General features: G+C 39.5%; 2 protein-coding genes and 1 long non-coding RNA gene across 4 annotated transcripts in view; 2 read left to right on the forward strand and 1 right to left on the reverse strand.

Annotated features, from left to right (window-relative positions):
- The first annotated feature begins 377 nt into the window (after positions 1 to 377).
- hmx1 (H6 family homeobox 1) lies at positions 378 to 3,644 on the forward strand. The gene is made up of 2 exons (XM_015018784.1): positions 378 to 1,170; positions 2,979 to 3,644. Exons 1-2 carry the CDS (start codon positions 906 to 908, stop codon positions 3,572 to 3,574), a joined length of 861 nt encoding a protein of 286 aa, XP_014874270.1. The 5' UTR covers positions 378 to 905; the 3' UTR covers positions 3,575 to 3,644.
- Positions 3,645 to 4,754: 1,110 nt separating this feature from the next.
- Positions 4,755 to 6,559, forward strand: LOC106937342 (homeobox protein HMX2-like). The gene is made up of 2 exons (XM_015018783.1): positions 4,755 to 5,074; positions 5,176 to 6,559. The coding sequence occupies exons 1-2, from the start codon at positions 4,909 to 4,911 to the stop codon at positions 5,775 to 5,777; spliced, it is 768 nt and encodes a 255-aa protein (XP_014874269.1). The 5' UTR covers positions 4,755 to 4,908; the 3' UTR covers positions 5,778 to 6,559.
- Positions 6,560 to 7,793: 1,234 nt separating this feature from the next.
- LOC106937341 (uncharacterized) overlaps positions 7,794 to 23,330 on the reverse strand; it is a 36,893-nt gene continuing 21,356 nt past the window's right edge. Inside the window, exons 2-6 of one of the 2 annotated variants that reach the window (XR_001422368.1) lie at positions 12,549 to 12,625; positions 12,243 to 12,346; positions 10,148 to 10,252; positions 8,947 to 8,984; positions 7,794 to 8,778 (exon numbers count right to left, since the gene is read on the reverse strand). This is a non-coding gene — a long non-coding RNA (uncharacterized LOC106937341). The remainder of the gene's footprint in view (positions 8,779 to 8,946; positions 8,985 to 10,147; positions 10,253 to 12,242; positions 12,347 to 12,548; positions 12,626 to 23,330) is intronic. The other variant, XR_001422367.1, reaches the window with a different exon arrangement.

Consider the following 23,330-nt stretch of genomic DNA (forward strand, 5'->3'; position numbering starts at 1 on the left):
AAAAAAAAAAAAAAAAAAAAAAAAAAAAAAAGCAGCTGAAACATTAAGTTCTTAAAAATACAAATTAAAAACCCACGTGTTTAGAGTTCCTTTTGAAGCACAATAAATTGAAAATTGTGCAACATATTCCATTTTGTTGATTCTAATGATGGTACTTGTCAAAAGTACCATATAAGTGTGTGTGTGTGTGTGTGTGTGTGTGTGTGTGTGTGTTTTCAGGTACAATGTACTGTACAAATCAACTTGATTGATTGATTATATCAGCATCTTTAAAAGAGAAAAATTTACTTCAGTAATATTCATCAAAACTGGCATAAGAATTTGGTCCAGGTTAGCCATCTCCAAGGTGCAGTTAGTCATGTCCAAAAAAGTCCAAGCACTCCGAACAAGCTTTCTTAGAACTGGAAAAACCTATATTTTCTTTAAATATTAAACGATAGAGAGAAACAGAGTACCTTTATTTTTACTGAAGGGGCAACAGATATTCCCTTTGAATTGCACTTTAACTGACCCAAATCAAGAAAGTGCGGCATTTCGGACAGAGAGATTCCTCTGGTCTGCATGGCCTCGAGGGACTGCCCTGCACGTGAACACAAACACACACTCACTAACGCACGAGACACTGTCGTTCTCTCCTTAGAAACCGTCATTCGCCGCCGCGCTCGTCCAATCGCTGGATGTCTCCTCGGCTCATTAATCTCAGAACTAGATTTATCTCCGTGTGATGCCGCTTCCATCTCTGTCTGCTCCTCATCCCGCCCGCACCGAGGAGGAGATCCCCGTCTCGGCCGCGCTGCGAAGGCAGCGACGTCTGAAATGAACGCTTGGACTTTAGATAACGCTCGATTGAAAGAGGATCCGCTCGCTGGCGATCTGCGCAACAGCTCCGTGACATCAAAGAAAGGATGCAAGACAGGCCGACGGACAACGGGGCTCCCGCTCCACCGAGAGGCTCGTCGTTTTTTATAGAGAATCTGCTGAGCAAGGGATGGGAGAAACGGGGGTCGGCATCGGCAGAAGCCGAGGAGAAAAGCGCACACGACACCGACAAGAGTCCCTCGGCTTTGGACCGCTGTAGCGCCACGTCCCGCTGCTCGTACAGAGACTTTCCGATGCAGTGGACCCGTGATGGGACTGTGGTGAACATCGGGGCTTTTGAAACACCACGCAGTGAGTAAAGATAAGATGAAAATGACATTTCAATGAACAAAGCTTTGGTTATTTTTAGTCCGCTGCGGAAAAGGGGAAATCAAAGCGTCCCAAGCTTTTGAATATTAAAATGTACATATTACTTCATTAAATTTACAAGTCGATTCTGTTTGGTTAATACTCGATATTACATTTGAAAATAGAATTGTACATTTGTTTAATTTGTCTTTGCTTAACTGTGCGTAAAAAGCCAATAATTAAATATCGAATATTATAATATTCATCTCTAGGGTTAAACCTTTGCGGACTCTGTTTTTTTTTTTTTTTTTCCTCACCGGTTTTGGCTTCAGCAGACTGTAAAAGCTAGAATGCCTTAGATTGCCAAAGTGCTGCTCACTGCACGTTTCATTTCCAAGCGGAATTCCTGTTCAATCTCTGTCATTGCTGCTATTCATTGTAAAAATCATAAAAAAGCATCAGAGGGTTACATGCGTGGATCAGGCACGACAATGTGACGATTTTACGCACATTTAGTGACATTTGTGCCACTGTCACCATCACATCAAAACTGAGCGCCCCTCCCTCTGATGTGCCACTTAATGGCTTTGACATCATCACAAGCTGCTGGTATAATTGTCAAATCGGTTGCTCACAGATATTTAAATGAAAATCTGATTTTAAAAATACTATAAGACTCACATTTGCATTGAGGTGTAAATAACAGCCTACAAAAGTTCACAATCTGGCCAAAATAATTTATGTACTTTTGCTGTTCCGGCCGCTTATCATACCCAACTATTTATAATTTTCCCATCAACATGCCCGAGAGGATGGGAAGATACGACTTGACTTGCTGGTATTTACGCCGCTTCTGAATTTTCTAGTTTTGGTTAATTCTTCGTATTCAGAGATCTTTTGGAGAGCAAATGTGTCAGTTGCCCCCGCCAGGAGGACCTTGGTAGTCTGCCTGGTTTGACACGTGACGATGTCAAACCAAGCATCATCAACTCCACTCAGCTTATTGCCAGGAAATTAATTTTTATTACCCCTATAAAAATGTCTACCAGCAGGAGTCTGATCGAGGAACCCATGTTTCGGATTTCATCGTGGTCAACTGGTAAATACGGGAATCAAAGGGGAAAGGGTGCAAGTTGGCAAACATTTACCTGGGCAGCAGGCTGGGGCCCTTCAGGGGCCCTTTATGTTTTTTTTTTTTTTTTTTTTTTTTTAAGAATATATGTTGACAGACATGATATTTTCTAAATTTCAAAATAAGCACACAACTATATCAGTATGTTGTATTTTAACTCAGATATTTTATGAGAATAACCCATGTACAGCTATTTAGAAATGATTATATCGCCAATATAATTAATGTACGTCAGCGGTACCAAGACAACACTTTAAGAACATGCTAACTTGTTGTACTGTGATGGTGTTTTGTATAAACTAAAACAAATGCTGTAAATATGATTGTAAAAAGCTTTAAGTTATGAGTGCACATTCATCAGTTTATTGTAATTTGCATGTGTAAAATAATTGTGATGCCAAGGATCCAACAATATGTTATCCCCAATGATCCATAACCCTACTGTAGTACGTTTTTAGTAAACAAGTAATTTAAATTACGCAATTGGTCTGTCCTGGGGTATAAAATGAAGCAGGGATGTGTAGATATGACATCGCATAGGCACAAAATTAAATATTATTGCGCTTCTGGAGAAGCTCAATGAGCTACATTAGAAAAACAATAGAACTCTGAATATTTGGAATACAGGCTGCACTGATTTTCTGTCCTCATGAGGAATGTTGTTTTGTCTCATTTCAAGGCCCGACATCAGATGACCCCAGCTGCGCACTATCGACCAGCGACAGGAACTCCCCCGCCGTTTCCGAACCGATAACTGAGAGCAGCGACGAAGCCGACCAAAAGACGGCCGACGGCAGTCTCACGGACGAGAACGAGGACGCGTCAAGTGGGCCGAACGCACGACGCGAGCGGGGCTCAGCGTCCGGGTCGTGCTCCGGTCGGAAGAAGAAGACCCGGACCGTGTTCAGTCGCAGCCAGGTATTCCAGCTGGAGTCCACGTTTGACCTGAAGCGGTACCTGAGCAGCTCTGAGAGAGCGAGTCTGGCCGCGTCCCTGCACCTGACGGAGACTCAGGTGAAAATCTGGTTTCAGAACCGGAGGAACAAGTGGAAAAGGCAGCTGGCGGCAGATCTGGAGGCCTCGCACATCCCGAACTCAACTCAGCGGGTTTTCAGAGTGCCGATTTTGTATCACGAGAGGCAAACTTCCACTGGAGTTCTTGGTTTCAGCTTGAACGGACTTCCAGTTTCCCCCTCCTGGTCCGTCAACCATCCTCTGTCGCCGTTTGCCCACTCCGTGAATATGTTAAGCTCGCAGATGACCGGCTTAGTGTAGAAACTCAACCTGACTGAGAATAATAATAATAAAAACTTCAGATATTCACTCAGTCAATGTAATTGTGCAATAACCCAGCATGCTGCAGAGGAAATGCGGTCTGCACCCAAAGATACGAAACAAAGAATTCATCAATTTTACATCGAGATATTCTAGGTTTCTGTTCCTGAGGTTGTATACGCTACAAATAAATAAGCACGGCCAGACTGACGGCAGCGGGTTGTATGTAATGTTTAAATACATGTATTTTTGAAAAGTTTTATAGACTATTTAAAGTCACAGATTTTTTTTTCCAACTTTGCCACATTTTCACATAATTAGAAAAAAAAAATAAAAATAAATCATGCACTAAAATGTACGTCTTTGTTGTTATCGTGCTCCGATCCTTACCTACATTGTGTTTGAATGTTTCTAACTTTCTTCAAGCCAACTCATAAAGCATGTGGGGTTTTATTTTGGAAACTATTTTTAAAAATGAAGGTAATTAATTTTAAACATCTTGAAGTGTTCCCTTCAAATGTGCTCTTTGTACGTTTTATACACACAGCGCACTAAAAACCACAATTAAACTACACACACACACACACACACACACACACACACACACACACACACACACACACTGTATGTGTACATACATAAACTGTGTGTGTGTGTGTGTGTGTGTGTGTGTGTGTGTGTGTGTGTGTGTGTGTGTGTGTGTGTGTGTGTGTGTGTGAGATTACCTATATTTATTCCGAAATGCCTATAACTGACTATTAAAGAACATCGTAAAGACATATGGTGGTTTGAATGACATTTCAGGGTTCAATTAGTATCGAGTATCAGCTGTGCATTAGAATAGTTAAATATATCTGAAAAGTCCGGTAATTAAATGTGCAGAACGGTGCATGTTTTACAACGTTGACGTTTGAAAATTAAAATACATGATGGAATGCAGTTGGTGTTAAATTAGAAGTATTAAAATCACATTATGTTATCCTCTCCAGGGGCTCTGTAATGACTCCATGAGACACCGCTCCTATGATGAGAACAGTATGAGGTGTTTTTTATTGAAAAAGAACAGCACGACACCCCTCGGCTCTCCCATCTGATTCTGTTCTCTGACTGCCATTGGTCCATTCTGACAGAGTCTCTGAGCCAATCAGCGACGACCAAGCGCTCCGTCTGGTGCGAGTAGTAACAGCGCAAGCAGATCTGAGCTGTGTCTGCTCAGTGGCTGCTGCTATGGTGCGAGGACCGTCCCACCGCCAGCGGAGAGAATAACACCCCGGTTCAGAGTTCAGGGAGAAAGTCTGAGGTGGAGGAAAAATTAAAGTCTCATATAGGAGAATATGAACAAAGCAGAAGCACCATGTCGACCCATCGCCTCTCTGAAATTCACCATTGACAATATCCTGAACCTGAAGACGAGCTGTAACAGCTGTCATTCCTCCGGGCAGCAGGATGAAGCGGTCCCAAAGCAGAGGCCAGACCCGGGCAGCAGGTTGAGCCAAAGCGGTAAGAAGCTTGGAGAATTTGCCTTATTTATCATAATTTTTCAATCCGACACACGGAGAAACCAGAAAGGGCTACTTAAGTGAGTTTCACTGAATTTGCAGGGCTTTTGAGCACCGGCAGCGGAACGGTAGAGTCGGTCATCATCAACTGCGGGAACCAGGGGAAGGCGGCCGACACGCGCTTCGAGAGCGGGGACAGCAGCTGCGACGACAGCGGCTCCATCTCCACCACCGCGACGGCAGCAGCGCTGGTGGCTCCCACGGACCCCCACAGAGGAGGGAGCCCCAACAAAAAGAGCAAAATAGTGACCAAAAAGAAGACGCGCACAATTTTTTCCAAGAGACAGATTTTCCAGTTGGAGTCTACCTTCGACATGAAACGCTACCTGAGCAGCGCAGAGCGCGCGTGCCTGGCCAGCTCTCTACAGCTGACGGAGACGCAGGTGAAAATATGGTTTCAGAACCGCAGGAATAAACTGAAGCGCCAGATCTCCACCGAGATCGACGGACCGGCTAGCGATTTCCCCGACTCTGGGAAACCGGCGTCGGTGGTGAATCTGCCGGCCTTGTATAAAGAGAGCAACCTGCTGGGTAGATGTCTGCTGCCCATGCCCCTTCCGGTGGTGTACCCGGGGAGTAGCACGCCTTACCTCTGCTTCTCTAACGCCAGCAAGTACTTCAGCCTGTACGACGGGGACGTATGACGACATTTTAATGGTTTCCTGTGCGAAAAAGGCTCTTTTTGGTTGTCCTGTTTGCCAAGTGTTTTGGAGCGTTTGAGACATTTAGCGGCCATAACTTTTTATTCTAATTGTCATCATTTTAATGAAGACTGCAACTCTAAATGGGAAATAATTAGTTTCCTATTACATACGACTAGGCATATACGGCATTATTTATTTCCAGTTGAAGAAAAGGCCTTTAAAAGAACAGGTGGCATAACTGATAGCCAAGAAGAAGGCCTAAAACAGTATCAGTTACATGTTATTGTTTACCGCATAATAGTATTTCTTTTTTTTTTTTATTTTATCAACTGCAGCCTAAGCCACCAAAGAAATTATTACTATAGCCTATCTGCATGCGTTTTCTGTCATGATTTTTTTTATACTAAAGTTATGTATTTAAATGAATGTAGTTAACAATTTATTTAGTTTTACGCATGTGTTTTATTTTTTTCTAAATATCCGTTCTTACTTTATTCCACTTTGCCAAGAAGGCTCATTACACATTTTACTGTTATTAAACAGTTGAAAAATAAGCTTTACAGAATTAATTCAATTTTTTGATATGCAAACATACTGACTGTTTCAGGAATAATATGAAGATGAGAAATGTAAAATACAATGCTGTTTTCATTACCTTTTGCAGTTTTTCATATGATAATCCAATGTGGAAAGTTCAAATAAGCAAACTGAACCTGAGTTGCAAAATTGTACACAAGTAAAATCTTTAATATATAGTTTTATAAATTGACCTGAGGTTGAATCATAATCCAAACCCCCCACGCTGCTTCACCTGTTTTAGTGAGTGTGATAAGTCAAAAATATACCATAAGTACTGCTGAAAGTAGCTAAAAACTATTATGAAAAGTATAAATATTTGTAAATTGTAAGAGATCAATGAGTCTCATATGCACTCATATGCTTCTGGTAAATTTAAAGTGAACTCGGTAAGTTTAGAAGGTAATCACATGGAGACATGAGGTCTGGAACTCATGCCTGTCTACATTTCTGAGTGGTGTGCAACTGCATTACATCTGCATGTATTAATTATGCAATGTGCAATATGTCAGAAGAGGGGCTTGACGATCGTAATTCTTTACCTTGGTTAGACAGTAAATACGGGAAGTTGCTGATCCGTGCAGCGAATGGATGATAGGTGCAGACAAAAGGGTGAGGCTTATCTCATTTTGTTTTGAGGAAGTGCATCTAATTCCAGCCTCGGCAGCAAGTCAGCTTTTATGAAACATACTTAGACCATTGTGTTGACATGATCACTACAGGTGAAAGTGATCACAAAGGAAAACTGCACTCTCCTGCAAATCTTATTCAGACAAATAAAATCCAATTATTTATAAAGAAATTTTCCAGCACAAGTGAAACATTTAAGATTTAATTATAATAAAAGCTTAATATAATAATAAAAAAAATAACATGCGAAAGATGAATTTGATGAAAAAAGTGAAGTCCAAGTAGTTGGAAAAATACACAGTGATTTGTGTAAATTTTTATTTATATTATTATTATTATTATTATTATTATTATTATTATTATTATTACAACCCATTTTTTCCTGTGGGTACTCAAATTATTTTCCAAAATAGATCATGCTAGTCTATTATTAATACTACTAATAATAATAATAATAATAATAATAATAGATAGGGATAATGTGTTTCTGCTATGAAGACAGAAATCTAATTAGATATTTATAGATGTATCTGAATCTGGAAGAGTAGTTAAAATAAATATAATCATTTTATTCCATTTTAAATTGCAAAACCATTTGCTGGAAATTCTTGAGCTCAACACTGCATCACATATTAGGTTTTACAGTTTTTAATTATCAGCCTTGCTGCTTCTTCTGTTTTTTTAAAGTGGTCATTGAGGCATCTTAAATAATTTCTGTTTTCTCCATAATAAATGCTGATTTTTGATGTAGTGATTTGGTGAAAGCGTTCATGCATTCAGCAAATCGTGGCACAGAAAACAAGACACAAATTGTTCTTGAAGTAGATTTTATCCTTAACGTGTTTGTTGGATGTTTTTAGTTTAAAAAAGGTTCAAAAAGGCTGAATGCATCAGTATTAAAATCTGAACTTATCATTGTATCACTGATTACATAATTAACCTTCAGTAGCTATGTTAGTTAAAATGAACAGGGTTTTGTCTTAGTTTTTGATCTTTGACGTTCATTTTTTTTGCATTGGATTCAAAGACAGAGTGCAGGCACGTGTGTTTACCAAACTAAGAGGCCAGTCAGGCTGTCTCATGTTTTCAAGCCTCTAAACTCATCTGTACCCACAATCCTCTGCGTCTGGTTAGACATTTTGGCAGAGTGGCAACATACAAGTTGTGGCATGATGGCATATTATCAACAATTACCTTACACTTATTGGGGAAGACGACACCATCTTTGAAAGCATCAGTTTTCAAAGGGTGACTAACAGAGAGGGAGACGAATCATTTAAACAACATATGATTTATTTAACTTTGCACATTAACTCAGAGCACTGCTACTTGTAAGAAGCACTAATTGCTTCTACTACTCGGCTCTTTTCGTTTTGTCACTCCACCGTCCCTCTCCCTCTCTCACTGTGCTTCCCCTCTTGCCTACCGCCTTGCCATAGCTCATTATCGTAATCTGTGCACTGAAGCACAACTGTGTTGATTATGTCTGAATGAACGGGGGCCGAGGAGGGAGAGCGCGCCTTGAGGGAGGGAGTGGGAAGAAAGGGAGAGAGCTGCTTGATGAGTGTGTGTTTGTATTGGAAAAACTACGGTCCAGTTTGTATTGCTGCATGGGTCTGTGCCTCACTGTAGCCGGGGGTCCCCGTTGTTTCCTGAGAAGAAAAGGAGGCGGCGAGCAGCTCCAAGTGTGTCGCAGTGTAAACCCTGCCTGGGGGACCTTTTCTGCATGACTTGCTTGGGGGCCCCTTGGTGGGCTCACCCATTTCTTTAGCCTCTCTTGACCTCTCCGTGTCATCTGACAGAGGTCATCGCCCAAGATGACGGGACAGACGATCGTCAGCATGCAAGAGTCAAAGCAGAAAGAAGGCCTACTTTAATGAAGACCTACACTTACAACTGTTTAGTAAAGCACAAAAAAAACCCCAAAAAACAAACAATTTAAGACGCTGTTGTGCCAGCTGACCCGTTCTCTACTTGGATTCCCCCGGGTGTCCCAAAGCCCTGCAGGGAAATCAGAGGCCAAAACTACCTGATGCAGCATATTGTTTGGTAAACAACAAGGCTATTAGTTAGAGGTGGAAACTTGAAATGCAACGCCAGTGTAGGTGTTATACATTATGGGCTGCTAGATGGCCCATTGATCTGCCTATTTAGGATCACCCACCCTTCGTCCCCTTTACCACCAATGCAAATTGGTGGAGGAAATTGAAAGATGCCAGCAGGGATGAAATCCGATAATAGAAAGTGATGCAGAGTGAAATAAAAGTGCAAGGACGAGAGAAGGTGAGGCCAGACTGGAACATGTCCAAAAGTTAATTGCAAGGGAAGCTGCGTGAGAGTGAAAGTGCACAACTTTTAATCAATTAATTTTATAGCAGAGTGTTTTACAGACACACTGCTANTATTNAATTGGGATTTTTATAATTAAGCTTTGCATAATTCATTTGAAAAATTGGGTTCCCAAACTACTTACAAGTACCGATACTCAAGTGCAAGTAGACATAATTACCATTTATGCAACATTCATTCTATGTTGCCCACTAACAATAATCTCTGTTGCATTTTCTGCCTCGGTTTAGATTCAAGTAACGCACTTTAAAAGAAAAAAAAAAAGCCAGTGACTTATAAGTCATTAAAATTTATGGTCATCTAAAGATTTTATCTGAATGAAAAAGTAAATTGTTATCCGAGGTAAAATGTCTAGGACTACGTCTGGTTTCTCTCATTACCAGACGTAAAAACCTCTCACCACTGGAAAACTTTGGCCCACGAATGCAGACTGGGTATCAATTAAAGAGCATCATCTCTAACACTCTCCCTCACGTCCTGTCCCCTCAGACACCCTCGTTAGGATAATGTGCCATTAATCTGCTGCTGAAAACACATTATTAGTCCAATCAATAGGTTAGATGGAGGGATAAAGGCAGAGGAAAGAGGAGGAGGAGGACGGGAGGCAGCGGACGGATGCTCCAAGTCTGAAGGGATGCGTTTAAGCAAAGGCGGGGGTATTGACACTTATCCATAACACCCGAGAAAGAGCTCCAGTGTGTGCAGAGAGGAATAATCACTGTGGTTTCATGATGACAGTCAATAAAGATCCATTAGGACCAGAAAGAGTTAGCAGAGGATGTTGACTCTTTCTATTCCCATACTATTATACGCACCTTCATAGCAACAACAAGATGCTATTTGATATTGGGTCATGTTCACGTGCTCTTGGGGTTTGCAGAACAGGGGTTTTCATGTCTCCAGCAGACATGGCCACACATCTAAAACAAGTAAATGTGGACAAGTGAAATATGTTAAACATCTAAATAAAAAAAAACAAAAACAAAAAAACAGACTCGTGTTAGAAAGGCAGGACAACAAGTTAAACACTTCGCACAATCAAAATTGCTGCATTTGAGAAGCTGTTTTTACACAAGTTTTTAGGTTTTCTGAAAAATCCTTTACGGGAAGCTCTCTACCTTGCTCAAAACATTATTTAAAATAAAAATTATGTTTAATTTTAATCATAATTTAAAAATTTAATTATGTTTAATTTTTAAACATAATTTAAAAATTAAATTATGTTTAATTTAATTAAACATAATTAAATGTTAAACATAATTAAACTGTAGTAACTACAGTAGTAACTATAGTAGTAACTACAGTGGTAACTGTAGTTACTACTGTAGCAACTGTAGTAACTACAGTTACTACAAGTAACTGTAGTAACAGTTACTTGTTACTACAATCCTCTGGTCGGATGAAACCAAAATCAAAGTGTCTTGCCAAATGACCATTATTGGATTTGGAGGAAAATGGATGAAACTTCCATTTCTGAAAACTACGTCCAGTCTGTGAAATATGGAAGTGGTAGCATTATGTTGTGGGGGTAAATACTGATGTACATCTCAAGACTTCAGCCATGACGTTAAAACTCAAGTACAAACCCTCGGGAAGTTAAAAGTAACTTGAACTATTTTGAGAAGCTTGTAAAAATATGCCCCAAACACTTCAATATAAGTGTAAAACATTTTTTGAAATTTTAACCAAACATTTCTAAACCTTGTCATCATATTTAAAAATTAAACATTTTCCAAGGTACTCTGTAAATTACAACATTGTCAGTGTGACGTGGTACAGTGATTAAATGGGATAATCTCCAATTTCTGAATGAATCAAAAGGAATGTTTTTTGTTTTTTTTAACAAGCAGGAAGTATGTTTGTAATGACGCAGTATCTTAACAGTGAGAGGATTTTAGAAATGTCTTAAGTTCATTTTTGCTCTAATACTACGCAAAGTTATTCAAAACAAAGTTAAGCTGGAGAGACATAAGTGTGGTCATAATTATGAAGCTGCAGCTGACGACGAGCAGATTTCTAAAACCCAGCGATTGGACACGGAAACAACTGGAGGAAAATGATGCACATGTGGAAAACCTGCCAGAGATGAGGTCTGTTGTTTACATACTGGCCTGATTTCATTCCTCACTTTATCTCATTACATGAGATAAAAAGAGTTTGTACAACTCTGACTTCAAATTTAAATATAATGTCCCAAATGTATTTGGGACGTAAGAACAACTTCAGTCCCAGCCTCTGGCTCTACTGAATTGTTTAATAAATCTGTAGAATTTAGTGAAAAGTGATTGAAATTGAAACAATTTCAATCACTTTATTTATTTAAATAAATATTTATTTCTATTTGAAAAAATAAATAAATTAAAATCGGGCTACTTCTCTGGCTAGCTAATCGATGACTGACTGGTACATACTTCATAAGAATAGAGACATTTGTTGTGTGTCCCAGGGATGGAAAAAAAAAACCCTACTTAACTCTGTTCTTGTCATGATTTGGAAGTTCTGTTCTTATTCTCCACACTTAATTTAGATGCCACCATTTTTATGTGGCATCTGACAGCGTTTGTGTCGTGTGTTGAAAACTGGAATTGGACATGGCTTACAAATTAGATACACAGAAATTACACTTTCTAAAACTATTGCTGCATTTCCGACAAACAAATCTGAAGCTTTGAAATGTATATTAAGTGTAGGAACTCCAGCGCCCCCTGGTTGTTTGATGGCTGTCAGAAGAGGTTTTGTTTAGTTATGCCTCAGTTTTGCTTTGCTGTCTCCAATGACTATCTTCACAAAGTCAGGAAGTCAGAAACAGAAAGGTTTGTGGACACCTTGGTGGTTTTGTACCACAAGACGCAGTCATCCACGTATAAGCAGAGCAGAACATGTAGCGTGTGTTCTGCAGAGTTGACCTACAAGCGTCTATGGCACCGCAACACACAGAGGCTCCCAGGAGACCAAGACGACACCGGTGTGCTGCCATAATCAGCCTCTTCTGATGGTGCTGCATAAAAGGCTCCCTGAAGATTAAACACAAACATCGTCAGAGGTCAGGTGCGCAGAGCAGAAGAAAACTAGATTATACGATCTATTAGAAACTTAAGAGCTGATTGTACAAATCCTGTTGGAATCACAAAATTGGATCAAATATAAATTGCTTTCCTCACTGGGCATGCACTGAGGTTATATATAAATCCATCAAATTTAAGACTATTAACTTACTTTCTTTTGGTTACTCGATGACTTCTGAAGGTAGTGGTAGTTTTGAGGGGGGCAAGAGTAAAGGGGGGCATCTTTATCTGTGCAGATTTTAATTGGCAAACAGTTTTGAAAAACATGAATCGCTGTTCTTCCAGTTCACAACCATGCATTACTTTGTGAGGGTTCATCCCAGCAAAATACGCTACAAATGTAGTTCTGGTCACAGTACAGAGATTTGAATAAGGACGATGAAACGATGAATTTCTAGCAGGAGCATGCATACAAAATGGTGTGTTTTACTACTTTTTCCCATTTTGGTGCAGCTGACTAAGAAGGTAACATTCAGAACGTCTCCAAAGTTTTTTTTTTGTTTTTTTTTTGTGAAAACTTGAACAACATTATTTTCTTTGTCGCAGCGCTCTGTTTCACAGCAGACATCCGAATTCACAATTACTTTTGCGATGTCCCCGATACCTCTTCACAAAAACACACGCAACAGACACACTTCCTAGTAGTAAAGAGTGCCTCTCTCGAGGCCTGCGCTCCCCCCTGGCCAGTTCGAGGGAGGCTCTAAGTGCTCAGTAATAGCCAGCAATCAGGCACAGAATGGACAGAAACCAATGTCTCGCCCTCAGGAAAGAAATATAAATAAATAAGATGAATAAATAAAAGCCTTGTGTCATCACAACCGCACATTGCATTCAGCATGTGTTTTATAATGAATATAGATTGGAGGTTGAAATATTTATGGTGCAGGGATGGCGGGATGAAGGTGGGTTGTTGGGGGTTGTGGGCGGTTGGGGGTTAATGGTGTGAAATCTCATCCCAAGTCCAGACAAAGGCACCCCTTAAAAGATTCAATTATTATTGTTATTGTTATCTAAAAAAAAAAAGTCATTAATACTTGCAAAAGTATTAAGGACTCTTGAATATTTTCACATTTTGTCATGCTTCAACTACAAATGTTAATGTATTTTGTTGAGTTTTTTTGTAATAGACCATTAATGTAGTATTTAATTATCAAGTGGAAAGAAAAAGTATACATGGCTTTACAAAATAATAAAAATAATAATAATTTTAAAAAATCTGAAAAGTGTGGCGTGCATCTGTTCAGTCCATATAAGCCTTCATGCCAATCTTAACTGCTATACCAGTCCAATTAAAACATTGTCTACCCACTATTATTTTGTGTACAAAAAACATTAATCATGCAAAATCTGTGGTCTGTGTTGGTGTTTCTGTCTAAGCGACATTTCTTGCTTTTTCACCTCGGTAAATAGTTCACAGAATGATTGCGATAGTTCTCAGCTTGTTAGCTAAAGTCGGTTTCTGTCAATATTGCCAGAGCTTTCATAGTTTGAAGCGCAAGTCAGGTTTTCTTATTGCTTCGTCAGAGCTCTGGCTGTTCTGCTGTGGTTCCCCATGAGCCACTCGACTTGGTTGTTGTGGCTTTGGAAGCGGCTTCAGACCAAACATCTCTGAAAGTTATAAATTATAGCTGTAGCTTCCTGTGATCTGCACACAGGACTAAAAGGAAAGTTTTAAGTATGATGATTAATGATTAATCGAGCGTTTGTGAAGGAAACATAACTAGCTCGGACTTCTTGCCGTTTGCTATACTGGAGCCAAGTGGAGCGTGTGAGAGGGGAAGTGTGAGAATGGTTCTCAGAGACATGCTCCTCCTGTGTTGTGAAAACAAATATAGATGGCCAGATGGGATGAGAGCCGACTGCCAGGACGACCTGAAAACATTTAAAACAACAAGAAAAAACAAAAAACGTAGACCTGAAGGAGCTCATTATGTCTGAAAACTCTGATCCAATCTGAAATATTGTCAATTCAATTCAAGCATACAGGCAGACTCAGAGTCATTTACATAGTAATAATTCCAAAACAATGCAATCAACTTATCAAGTTAACTATGCTAATGGATGTAATAGTTTCTCTCTAAGGAAACCCAGTCTGTTGTATCAAGTCACTGACTTTTTAACAATCCTTCCGCCTCAATGAGCATGTGGCAACAGTGAAAGTTGCTAACTTTATTATTTATTGTACATTATAATTATTATTATTAGCAGGTGGAAGGGTGGAAGGATATTCCCTGAAAAAAAAAGGACAAAGCCAGATACTGTTACCTCAAGACCATTTGTCATGTCAGTCCATAAGCTTGCCGAAATATTTGTTCGTCAAATAAAGTGGTAGATTTTTTTTCAGTGGGTTCATTGATTTTGTGCGACTCATAATGATGACATAACATCTCATTACAGTAATTAGACCACCTGCTATGTGATTGTTTAATATCACTTTGCTTTTTACTTGATGCAAGAACACCTGAACGCATCATCAGACTTTAGAGAGGCCAGTCTGATGAGAATTACTGCAATTTAGAGACAAGCCATCGAGACCAAACAACACAGCCCACATTAACCAATGGTTTCATTCCTGATTTCAATATTAATCTAAGCGTCACGCCTTAATACTGTTGCACTGTATCAACTATTCCCATAACAGCAACACTAAAGCATTTTGGAAGAAAAGCATGTCCAATTTATATCCAGTTATTTAAACTTGCTATTGATTGTCGTACTGAATGATTGATCTTTAAGAAAAGAAGACATTGACTTTTTAACAACATATTCCATTTAACAAACAGGGACCTCAGTAGGCTGTCGGCCAACCATATCCAATCACAGGAGCCTGGCAACTGCAACCCACACTGGCCACCAGCTTGGGCACACACTGCTGCGAGAGAGCATCCTGTTCTTCAAGTAGCATTTGTCACAAATCAGATAAAGTAGCTTCGTCTGGTCACTCTGACACAAACTGGAGGTCAAAGCCCCTGTTTGTGTTAAGTGGGGTTGAGGTCATGGGTGCAGTCCATCTGATGGACCCCGCTGTGTAAGACCCGTTGTTGCTGTTGTTGGATCAATCATCCAGACCGCTCAGGTCTGGTTCTGGTCTGCATTCCTAGAACCAAAACCAAACATGAAGAAACTTATATGCACCACAAATCTGGAACAAACTTCCAGAAAACTGCAAAACATCTGAAACATTGAAAAACCCACCTGTTTGGAGTTGTCTTTGGTTAAATCTTGATTAATGATAACTGGAACATCGATTAATGTCCTTGACATACATTTAGTTATGATTTTTCTAGATGATTTTGACGACAGCATTTGAATGTTATTTTTGTTTCTTTTTATTGTTTTTATCATGTAAAGCACTTTGACCAGCCTTGTTGCTAAAATGTGCTAAAGAAATAAACCTGACTTGCTATATAACAAGCTATGTTTTTCCAAAGCCATCACTTCTTTCACCAGAACCTGTTTGGAAATAACAGAAAAGATTTTTTAAGATCAACACGGGACCATAAAAAGCCCTGTGTGGTTTTGCATAGTCACAAGCCACATAGGGCTGCTTGATCAACAAGTGCATTTTCCTGGCAAATGTAGCTCCATTAAAGGGTAAATATATTTATTGCTAAGAAGCTTCAGCCTTTGTCATTAAATTGGACTGAAACAGTCCAATTTAATTTGGACTGGTTTAGTCCAAATTAAATTCAAATCAACACATTCAGGTCCAATTACACACAGTTGTATTCAATCCAAATGACAATACCATACAAACTCATTAAGTCGATTATTTATTGCCACTTAGTAAAAGTAGCCCGTCTACAGAATCCCAGCTGATTGCACTGCGTTGCAGACGTTGCAGCAATCCCTCATCCTGAGAAAGAAATATGAGAGTGGAGAGGTGATAATGAGCAGATGATATATCACCGTGTTAACCAGAAAATGTCTAAAAAAAAAAATAAATAAATAAAAAAAAAACATTTGTACGGTTCTTGGCAGTAAATGTATTTATTCACTCATAAAGGCAACACTCAGAATGAGACGGCCAGACCAGAAGTCCATTCTGCGCTCCAGTTTAGGCAACTGATTTGAACAGAGCAGACAAGCGAGAGCAGCCTGCCCTAGAGTCATGTAAAATGCAAAGGCATATACTACTCTATTAAAACCTCCTGATAGCACAGACTGGCAATGCACACATACTCAGACTTTCACATGCACTCAAATTTTTGTACACACAATTGAAAACTCTCATGATTAAAACGAGCATGTCGGATAGCGTCACTGTGCAATTCTTGATTATGAATACGTTTTCAATACACGCATCCAAATGTCAACTTCTTAGTAGAAACTAGAAGCATCGAAGCCTTTTGTTATTTCGTGTGAGTTGGGTAATCAGATCTGGGGATTTGTTTAAACTGTTTCCTCAACCGTCGCAGACCTGACCCAGATTCATAGCTGCAGTTTGTTAACCATCTTCCTGGCACCTCCTGGTCCCAACTTGTCATCTGGTATCCTTTCCACAACACTTCTGAGTGCACTCCTAAGTGTACTTAACTCTAGCAAGACCACATGTTCTTGTTACATTATTAAACCCTCCCAACAGGCTATCAAGTTTTTATTCTGCCTCCTGCTTCAAGTTGGCTTTTTATAAAAGGTTCCCCCAGCTCTCACCGAATCCCCCTCATAACCATAGCTGACTTTTTACATCACTTGCATTCAGAGTTGCACCACAGCATTATATTTACACTGGAAACCAGAAGATTATATACCAGTACATCAAATAAAAATAAACATACAGGGTTTGTTTTTCTTTCTCATTCTCTGAAAACTTCTCGTTTTGGGTCAGTAAGAATTGTCTGAATTATTTCTACTTGCTAAATGCCACAATAATAACAGAAAGAATATGCCAGAGATTTATGTGTTGATGTCATCAGTATTTGGTACTTTTAAACTTTATGACTTGGTTCAAACCTTTTAGGTGTCCATCCACAAGCGTATCACAGTAGTTTGCTGGAGTTCTGGCCCATTCCTCCTTACAGACCTGGTGAGTCAGGGCTGTAGGTGGCCTCACTCGCACACACCTTTCCAGATCTGCCCACGACGTCTCAATAGGACTCAGATCAAGGCCTTGCGGTGGCCATGCAAAAACATTGACTTTATTGTCTTGAAATCACTTTATAACCTCTTTGGATCATTGTTCTTTTGGAAGACCAACCTGTGTCCAAGTTTTAACTTCTTGGCTGGCGTGTTTAGATTTTGCTTCAATATTTCCATGACGTTCTTTGCTCATGATGTCATCTGTTTTATCACCTGTACCAGTTCCACCGACAGCAAAACAGCCCCACAACATGATGCTGCCACCACCACTCCACCACTTCATAGCTGGGTCGGTGTTTCCAGGCTTAGAAGCGTTCCTCCAAATGCAACAGTGATCATTATGGCCAAACTGTTCCACTTTAGTTTCATCAGACCACAGGGTTTGTCTCCAAAAGTTACAGTGTTTGTCCCTGTGTGTTTGACAACTACAATCATGTTCTTTTTATTTTCTTGTGGAGTAATGGCTTCTTCCTCACTGAATGGTCTTTCAGCCCATGTCGATACAGGATGCATTTTAATGTGGATAATGATTCTGCCTTGCTAGTTTTAGGCAGCAACTTCACAAGTTCTTTGGCTTTTGTTCTGGGGTTGATCTGCCTCTTTTGGACAAAAACCTGTTGATATCTGGGATGCAGAACCCATCCTTGAGTGGGATGATGCTCAGACATTTCCATCATGGTTATACTTGTGTATAATTGTTTGAACAAAAGAACGCAGCACCTTCACACATCTAGAAATGGTTTCCAAGGATGAACCAGACCTGGAGCTGCTCCACAGTTTTTGTTCCCAATGTCTTGACTAATTTCTTTCGACTTTCCCATTGTGCCAAACAAGAAAGCAAGGTGAGGCTCACAGTGCTGCAAGACAGAACAAAGCAAAGTGGATATCTGCTCATCTCCTGTCTGTCTGTGTAATTTGCTTCCAGTGTGGTAATGAGCATGCTGCTTCCATCTTCCTGGTGATCCAGAGGTTAAAAATTGTTATTTCTCTTTGTGAGCATGTCAGAGCACCAACATTTCTAGATGTGTGCAAACGACAAAACAAAACACTTGAAGCAGATCTCAGGTAACAGCTTGAATGGTCAACGGTTTCTCCCCGAGTTCTCCTGAGATCTCAGCGCAACTATTTTTGGACTCTGCTCAACCAGACTCCTCTTTGCTGTTGCATTTTGTTGTCTTTCTCTCTCGCTTGCTTCTCTAAAATGTTCGCTCACCCCGAGCCACTTGTTTATCAGTCTAATGTTTGTTCCTGTCAGGGACAATATGTTCCAACTCCGAAGCAGTCCACTCAGTTATTCTTAATCTGGCCTTGGGCTGTTCTCAGTCAGCCCATGTCCTAAAAACACCTTCCTCTCTGACCAATGGAGGGTTTTAACTATTAATGGCTGTTAAAGGTAGACGCCGTACGACCAAAGGAGACAACCAACAATAAATCTACAGTGGAAAAATATTTTATAAATGCTGAATGCAAACAGAAATAATTTTAGGAATGTTTATAAAGTCAAGAAAAATGTTAATACTCTGCAAAAAGTTACTAAACCAGTTCATGATAAGTAAAGATTAATTCTGTAATGACATAAATAATTATAGCACATTGCAAAAAGTAGTCAAAGTTATATTTTTCAAGTAACAACCAATAACTTCTTTATCACTTGGGATTTCAAGTGATAAAGTAAGATATACAATTTGTATCGTGTCCCCTTTATTCCAGTAACGCTAAATAAAACCTAGTTTAATTACCTTCAGAAGCCACCCAATTAGGAAATATTAACATGAAAATGTTTATTTTACACTGCTTGTCTGAAAGAATATCAATAAAAATATACAGCAAACCAAGTGCTTGAACACAATATATTTTTTCATTCAGGGCTGAAGTGGCAAATAATAGTTGCTCTATTTGCACTGCACAGAACTTTGCAGAGTTTATCTTAGAAATGACAAAATTATGATGGAAACTGAGCAAACAGGCAAAACAACTAATAGGATGAAAAAACATGCACAAATTACAGCAGGAGAAAAAATAAAAAACTGTCTGGATTTGACGCGGAGAAGTCCCTGAGACGTCATGCTTCTTCTGGACGACTAAAAGCCTTGAAACACTTCTTGACTCGATGTTGCTGAGGTGTGTGGAGACGATAAATAAATGAATAGGAAACATTTCAAAGCTAGAAATGCTCTTATTGCAGTGGTTTCCCTGTATGCCCTTTGGCAAAGCAATAGATGAGCATGTGTCCACTCTATGGAGCGTGTGTGTGTTTGAATCATACGCTTGATGCACGATTGGTGAGATAAAAACACAAAAATATCTGTTTTTCACCATCATTCCAAAAAGAAGATTTATCTTCTTTTTTTTTCCAGTTCCAAGTCACGTAACGTCTACCACGTTCTGGGCTGATTACGACTTCATCTCCATCTCCCTGTCCTGTACAACACGTCTTTGAGATTTATTGCAATAATTTCATAAGAAACACATAATCCAGTTTGTGTCTCCATGCAGTGAAAAATTGTACGTCTGCTGCCTGATTTATGATGCTGTATCGGTAATCAATATGGCTCTTTTAAGTCCTTTGGATTCAGTGATTGATACTTGGACTGGTCAGCATATGGGCCGGGAACCCGAGCTGTACGTCTGACCGTTCCCATATGGGTAACATTATATGCAGTGCAGTCAGTGCATTTATTGTTTGTGCTCAACTGAATTAGCTGGAAATAAAAAAGAAGAAAGCTGGAAATAAAACGTAGCATTTAAAGTTAGTGGTCACTAATAAAGCTTTATGTCATGGAACTTTTGCCCGCATCCATTGCTGCATTCGAGAAAGTACCACACAGTTTACTTTTGGGGGAGTTCTTGTCTCTCTTTCATGTTAGAGTTGATTTGACAGCAGGGTTAGATGGAGATAAGACGGTACAGAGGCCTCTTTTTGGTCATCTGTCAGCGGACAGAGACAAGAAGCCCTCTGACTGACATACTGGTGAGGGGCGGGAGAAAGGCCAGCGACTTTGATTGAGCTTTGATTAAATGTTGTTAACAATCCAGAGAACTGGTTGGGCCTTTTTTCAAACTTGGCTGGCACATGAGCAAAGTGACCACAAACAAAAGCTACAAAGAACTCCTCAATTGAGCTTCAGGGACACGAAGATCGCTCAACTGGCAGGAAAGCTGCTGCTGAAATAAACTGTCATGCTTTGCTGTCAATAGTATCTTTTGACAAAGAGTCAAGAATGCAGGTTATGTTTTTTTTTTTTTAAAGCTTTTTTATGGAAAAGTTACATAAAACAAACATTTCCCTTTAGGTCCCCCCCAAAAAAGAAACAAAACACTGCGCTTGAATTCACCTCAAATGCTTGCCGTAAACTTTTTCACTCGGTTTTATACAAAAATTAAGTTGCAATTTCAGCCATCAACCTATCTGTGTTAACAGCTTGTGTGGCTGCTCCAAATTATTGCGGAGGAATGTTTCATCCGAGGCGATGAAAGACAACAACTGCACTCATCTTATCAGCTCCTGGTGATCAGGTCAGATACTCAAATCCCTGCAGGATAAAAGCCACCCAGAGAAGGAGCAGATAAACACTGTGCTTGTTTCACAATATAAATGTTCACTTAAAGGACAATTTTCATGTATTTAAATTGAAATTGTTCTTAATTCTTTTCTGCCTTCTGGTTACAGAAAAAAAAAAAAAGAATCAGTCACAGTATTCCTTTAACAGGATTGGAATATCATAAAGCAATTCCATTTATTTTATTAATTTAATTGAAAAAGTGACACAATCAGAGATTGTATATTTTCTCTAAAATTTAATTAGGGCTAACCGTCGAGGAAAATCTGTGAACATTTATTGTTGCAAAAGACCAATACATATACATGTTTGCAGTCCTATAAGTTCAAATTTCACCCAAGCTCTTGAATATGACTTATTTCATTATTCTCTCAAGACTATCATGCTTATTGCTTTTGCAACTTTTCCTTCCTCTCATTTTTTTCATGAATTTGCTTGGATACAAAACTCTTTGAACGGCCAGCTTGTTTAGCCATCTTTTTTATGGTTTACCCTCCTTGTGTCTGTGACTTTCTGCCAGACATCTGACAAGTCGGCAGTCTTACCCGTAATTGTGGAGAGAGAAAAGTGTCTATTAAAAATGTGATTTTAATGGTCTTACGTTGTTGCAGTTTCATTAGCTGTACGTTATAAAAGACAGAAATATTTAAAATGTATCACTGAATATGTAGAGTTTCACATTTTGAGTTGAATAGCCTAAAATAAATTTTTCAGTTATATTCTAATTTGTTGACCTGAACCTGTAGATCAAGGACTTGCTGCAACTGAAAAACTGACAAAATCAAAATATTTCAAGCTGATACTAAAAGCTTGAAATATCAAGCTTTCAATTGCTTCATTGTTGTTGTAACAGACATGGGATAAGTGGGAAAAAATCCAGCCCAAAAAAAAAAAAAAAAAAATGGAGTAACATGGAGAGCCTACTGAAGAAACACTTGCACAATGCGGGGGCTCGCACTAACCTTGTTGAGCTGAGAGTTTTTGAGTTTGGGATATTCAGATGCTCTTCACATCCAGAAAAGTTCATATTCAGATCCCTTCATGCATCTCTTTAGCTCTCTACACAGATTCTCTATATCATATTCAAGTCGAGCCTTTGGCTGGACCGCTCCAAAACACTTTTCCAGTCCCCAAAAAAAAAAAAAAAAAAACATGCTCGTAAAATTAAAAGATTGTTTTGACCCTAAATCTCCCAAGTGTATGAATATTTTTTAGTTGGATTTTATAATTATTCGACAAATGAGATTACCCGTTACTTTCAATGTTGTTCAAAAGAGAGTTGGACGCTGAAAGGACTGGGAACAACTGAAGCATAGGATTAAGTTTTATTGTGCGACACTGACAGTTTTACAACCTTGTGCCGATGATGATGGAGAAGAAAAGGAGATTCATAACAACAAACAACTTGGGGTTCGTAGCTAAGCACTGCTGTCATTGAAAACCTCAATACCGTTTATGCCACACATTTGTACGATTCTCAACGTAAACACTGAAATGCATTGTACTGATGTGTAGCGTCCTGATACATGGAGAAAAACTGCATCGTCCAACATTTTTCACAGACATTCTCACTACTGGATGAGTTATTGATTCTGTGGGTCTATAAATGCAACAAAAAGGCTTTTGAACACAATCAAGCACAAACACAGGGATATCAGATCTTACAGTCTTATTCTGTGCTCAGCGCTGCACTGATTGCAACAGATTTCAGATGAGATTCAGCACTTTGAAACTGAATCTATGACCTGAGGGTTGAGAAGAAGGAAAAGAGAAATAGAGAGTGTGAGGGTGACAATACTCATAGTATGCAATGAAAATCAAGTAAACAATATAAAATGATATAAAAAAAATATACAAAAGGAGACTTTACTTGGTATTATTCTGGGTGTTAGTGTGCACTTTCCATCCACACGACAACCAGATTCCTAATAAACAGCCCTGACACATTCACAACAGCTCGTGTTTTCCAAGAAAGATGTATTCATAACTTGCCGCTCATAATCCAATCTGTGACTGATTTAGCTGTCTACTGCCCAGGAGCCAGCCAGGCGCTACGGGATACTCCATCCAACACTCTGCTTTCCCTACTCCAGGACACTGAGACACCGGGATACCCCCGCGGGGCCCGGGCCAAGCCGGCGCAGGGCTGATCACCTTAGTCTAAAGTGACGTGACTGCAGCACGCGGAGACGCACACACTTTGGGTTGTGTGCATGCCGAGGACTTTCAGAGGCAATGCTGCATTAAGTAAGGATGTGTGCTTTGGCATGTGGTGTAGAGTGTCGTCCCTGAAG

The sequence above is a fragment of the Poecilia latipinna genome, unplaced genomic scaffold (genome assembly GCF_001443285.1).
Source record: "Poecilia latipinna isolate Pla-1442-1.1 unplaced genomic scaffold, P_latipinna-1.0 Scaffold2321, whole genome shotgun sequence".
NCBI lineage: Eukaryota > Metazoa > Chordata > Actinopteri > Cyprinodontiformes > Poeciliidae > Poecilia > Poecilia latipinna.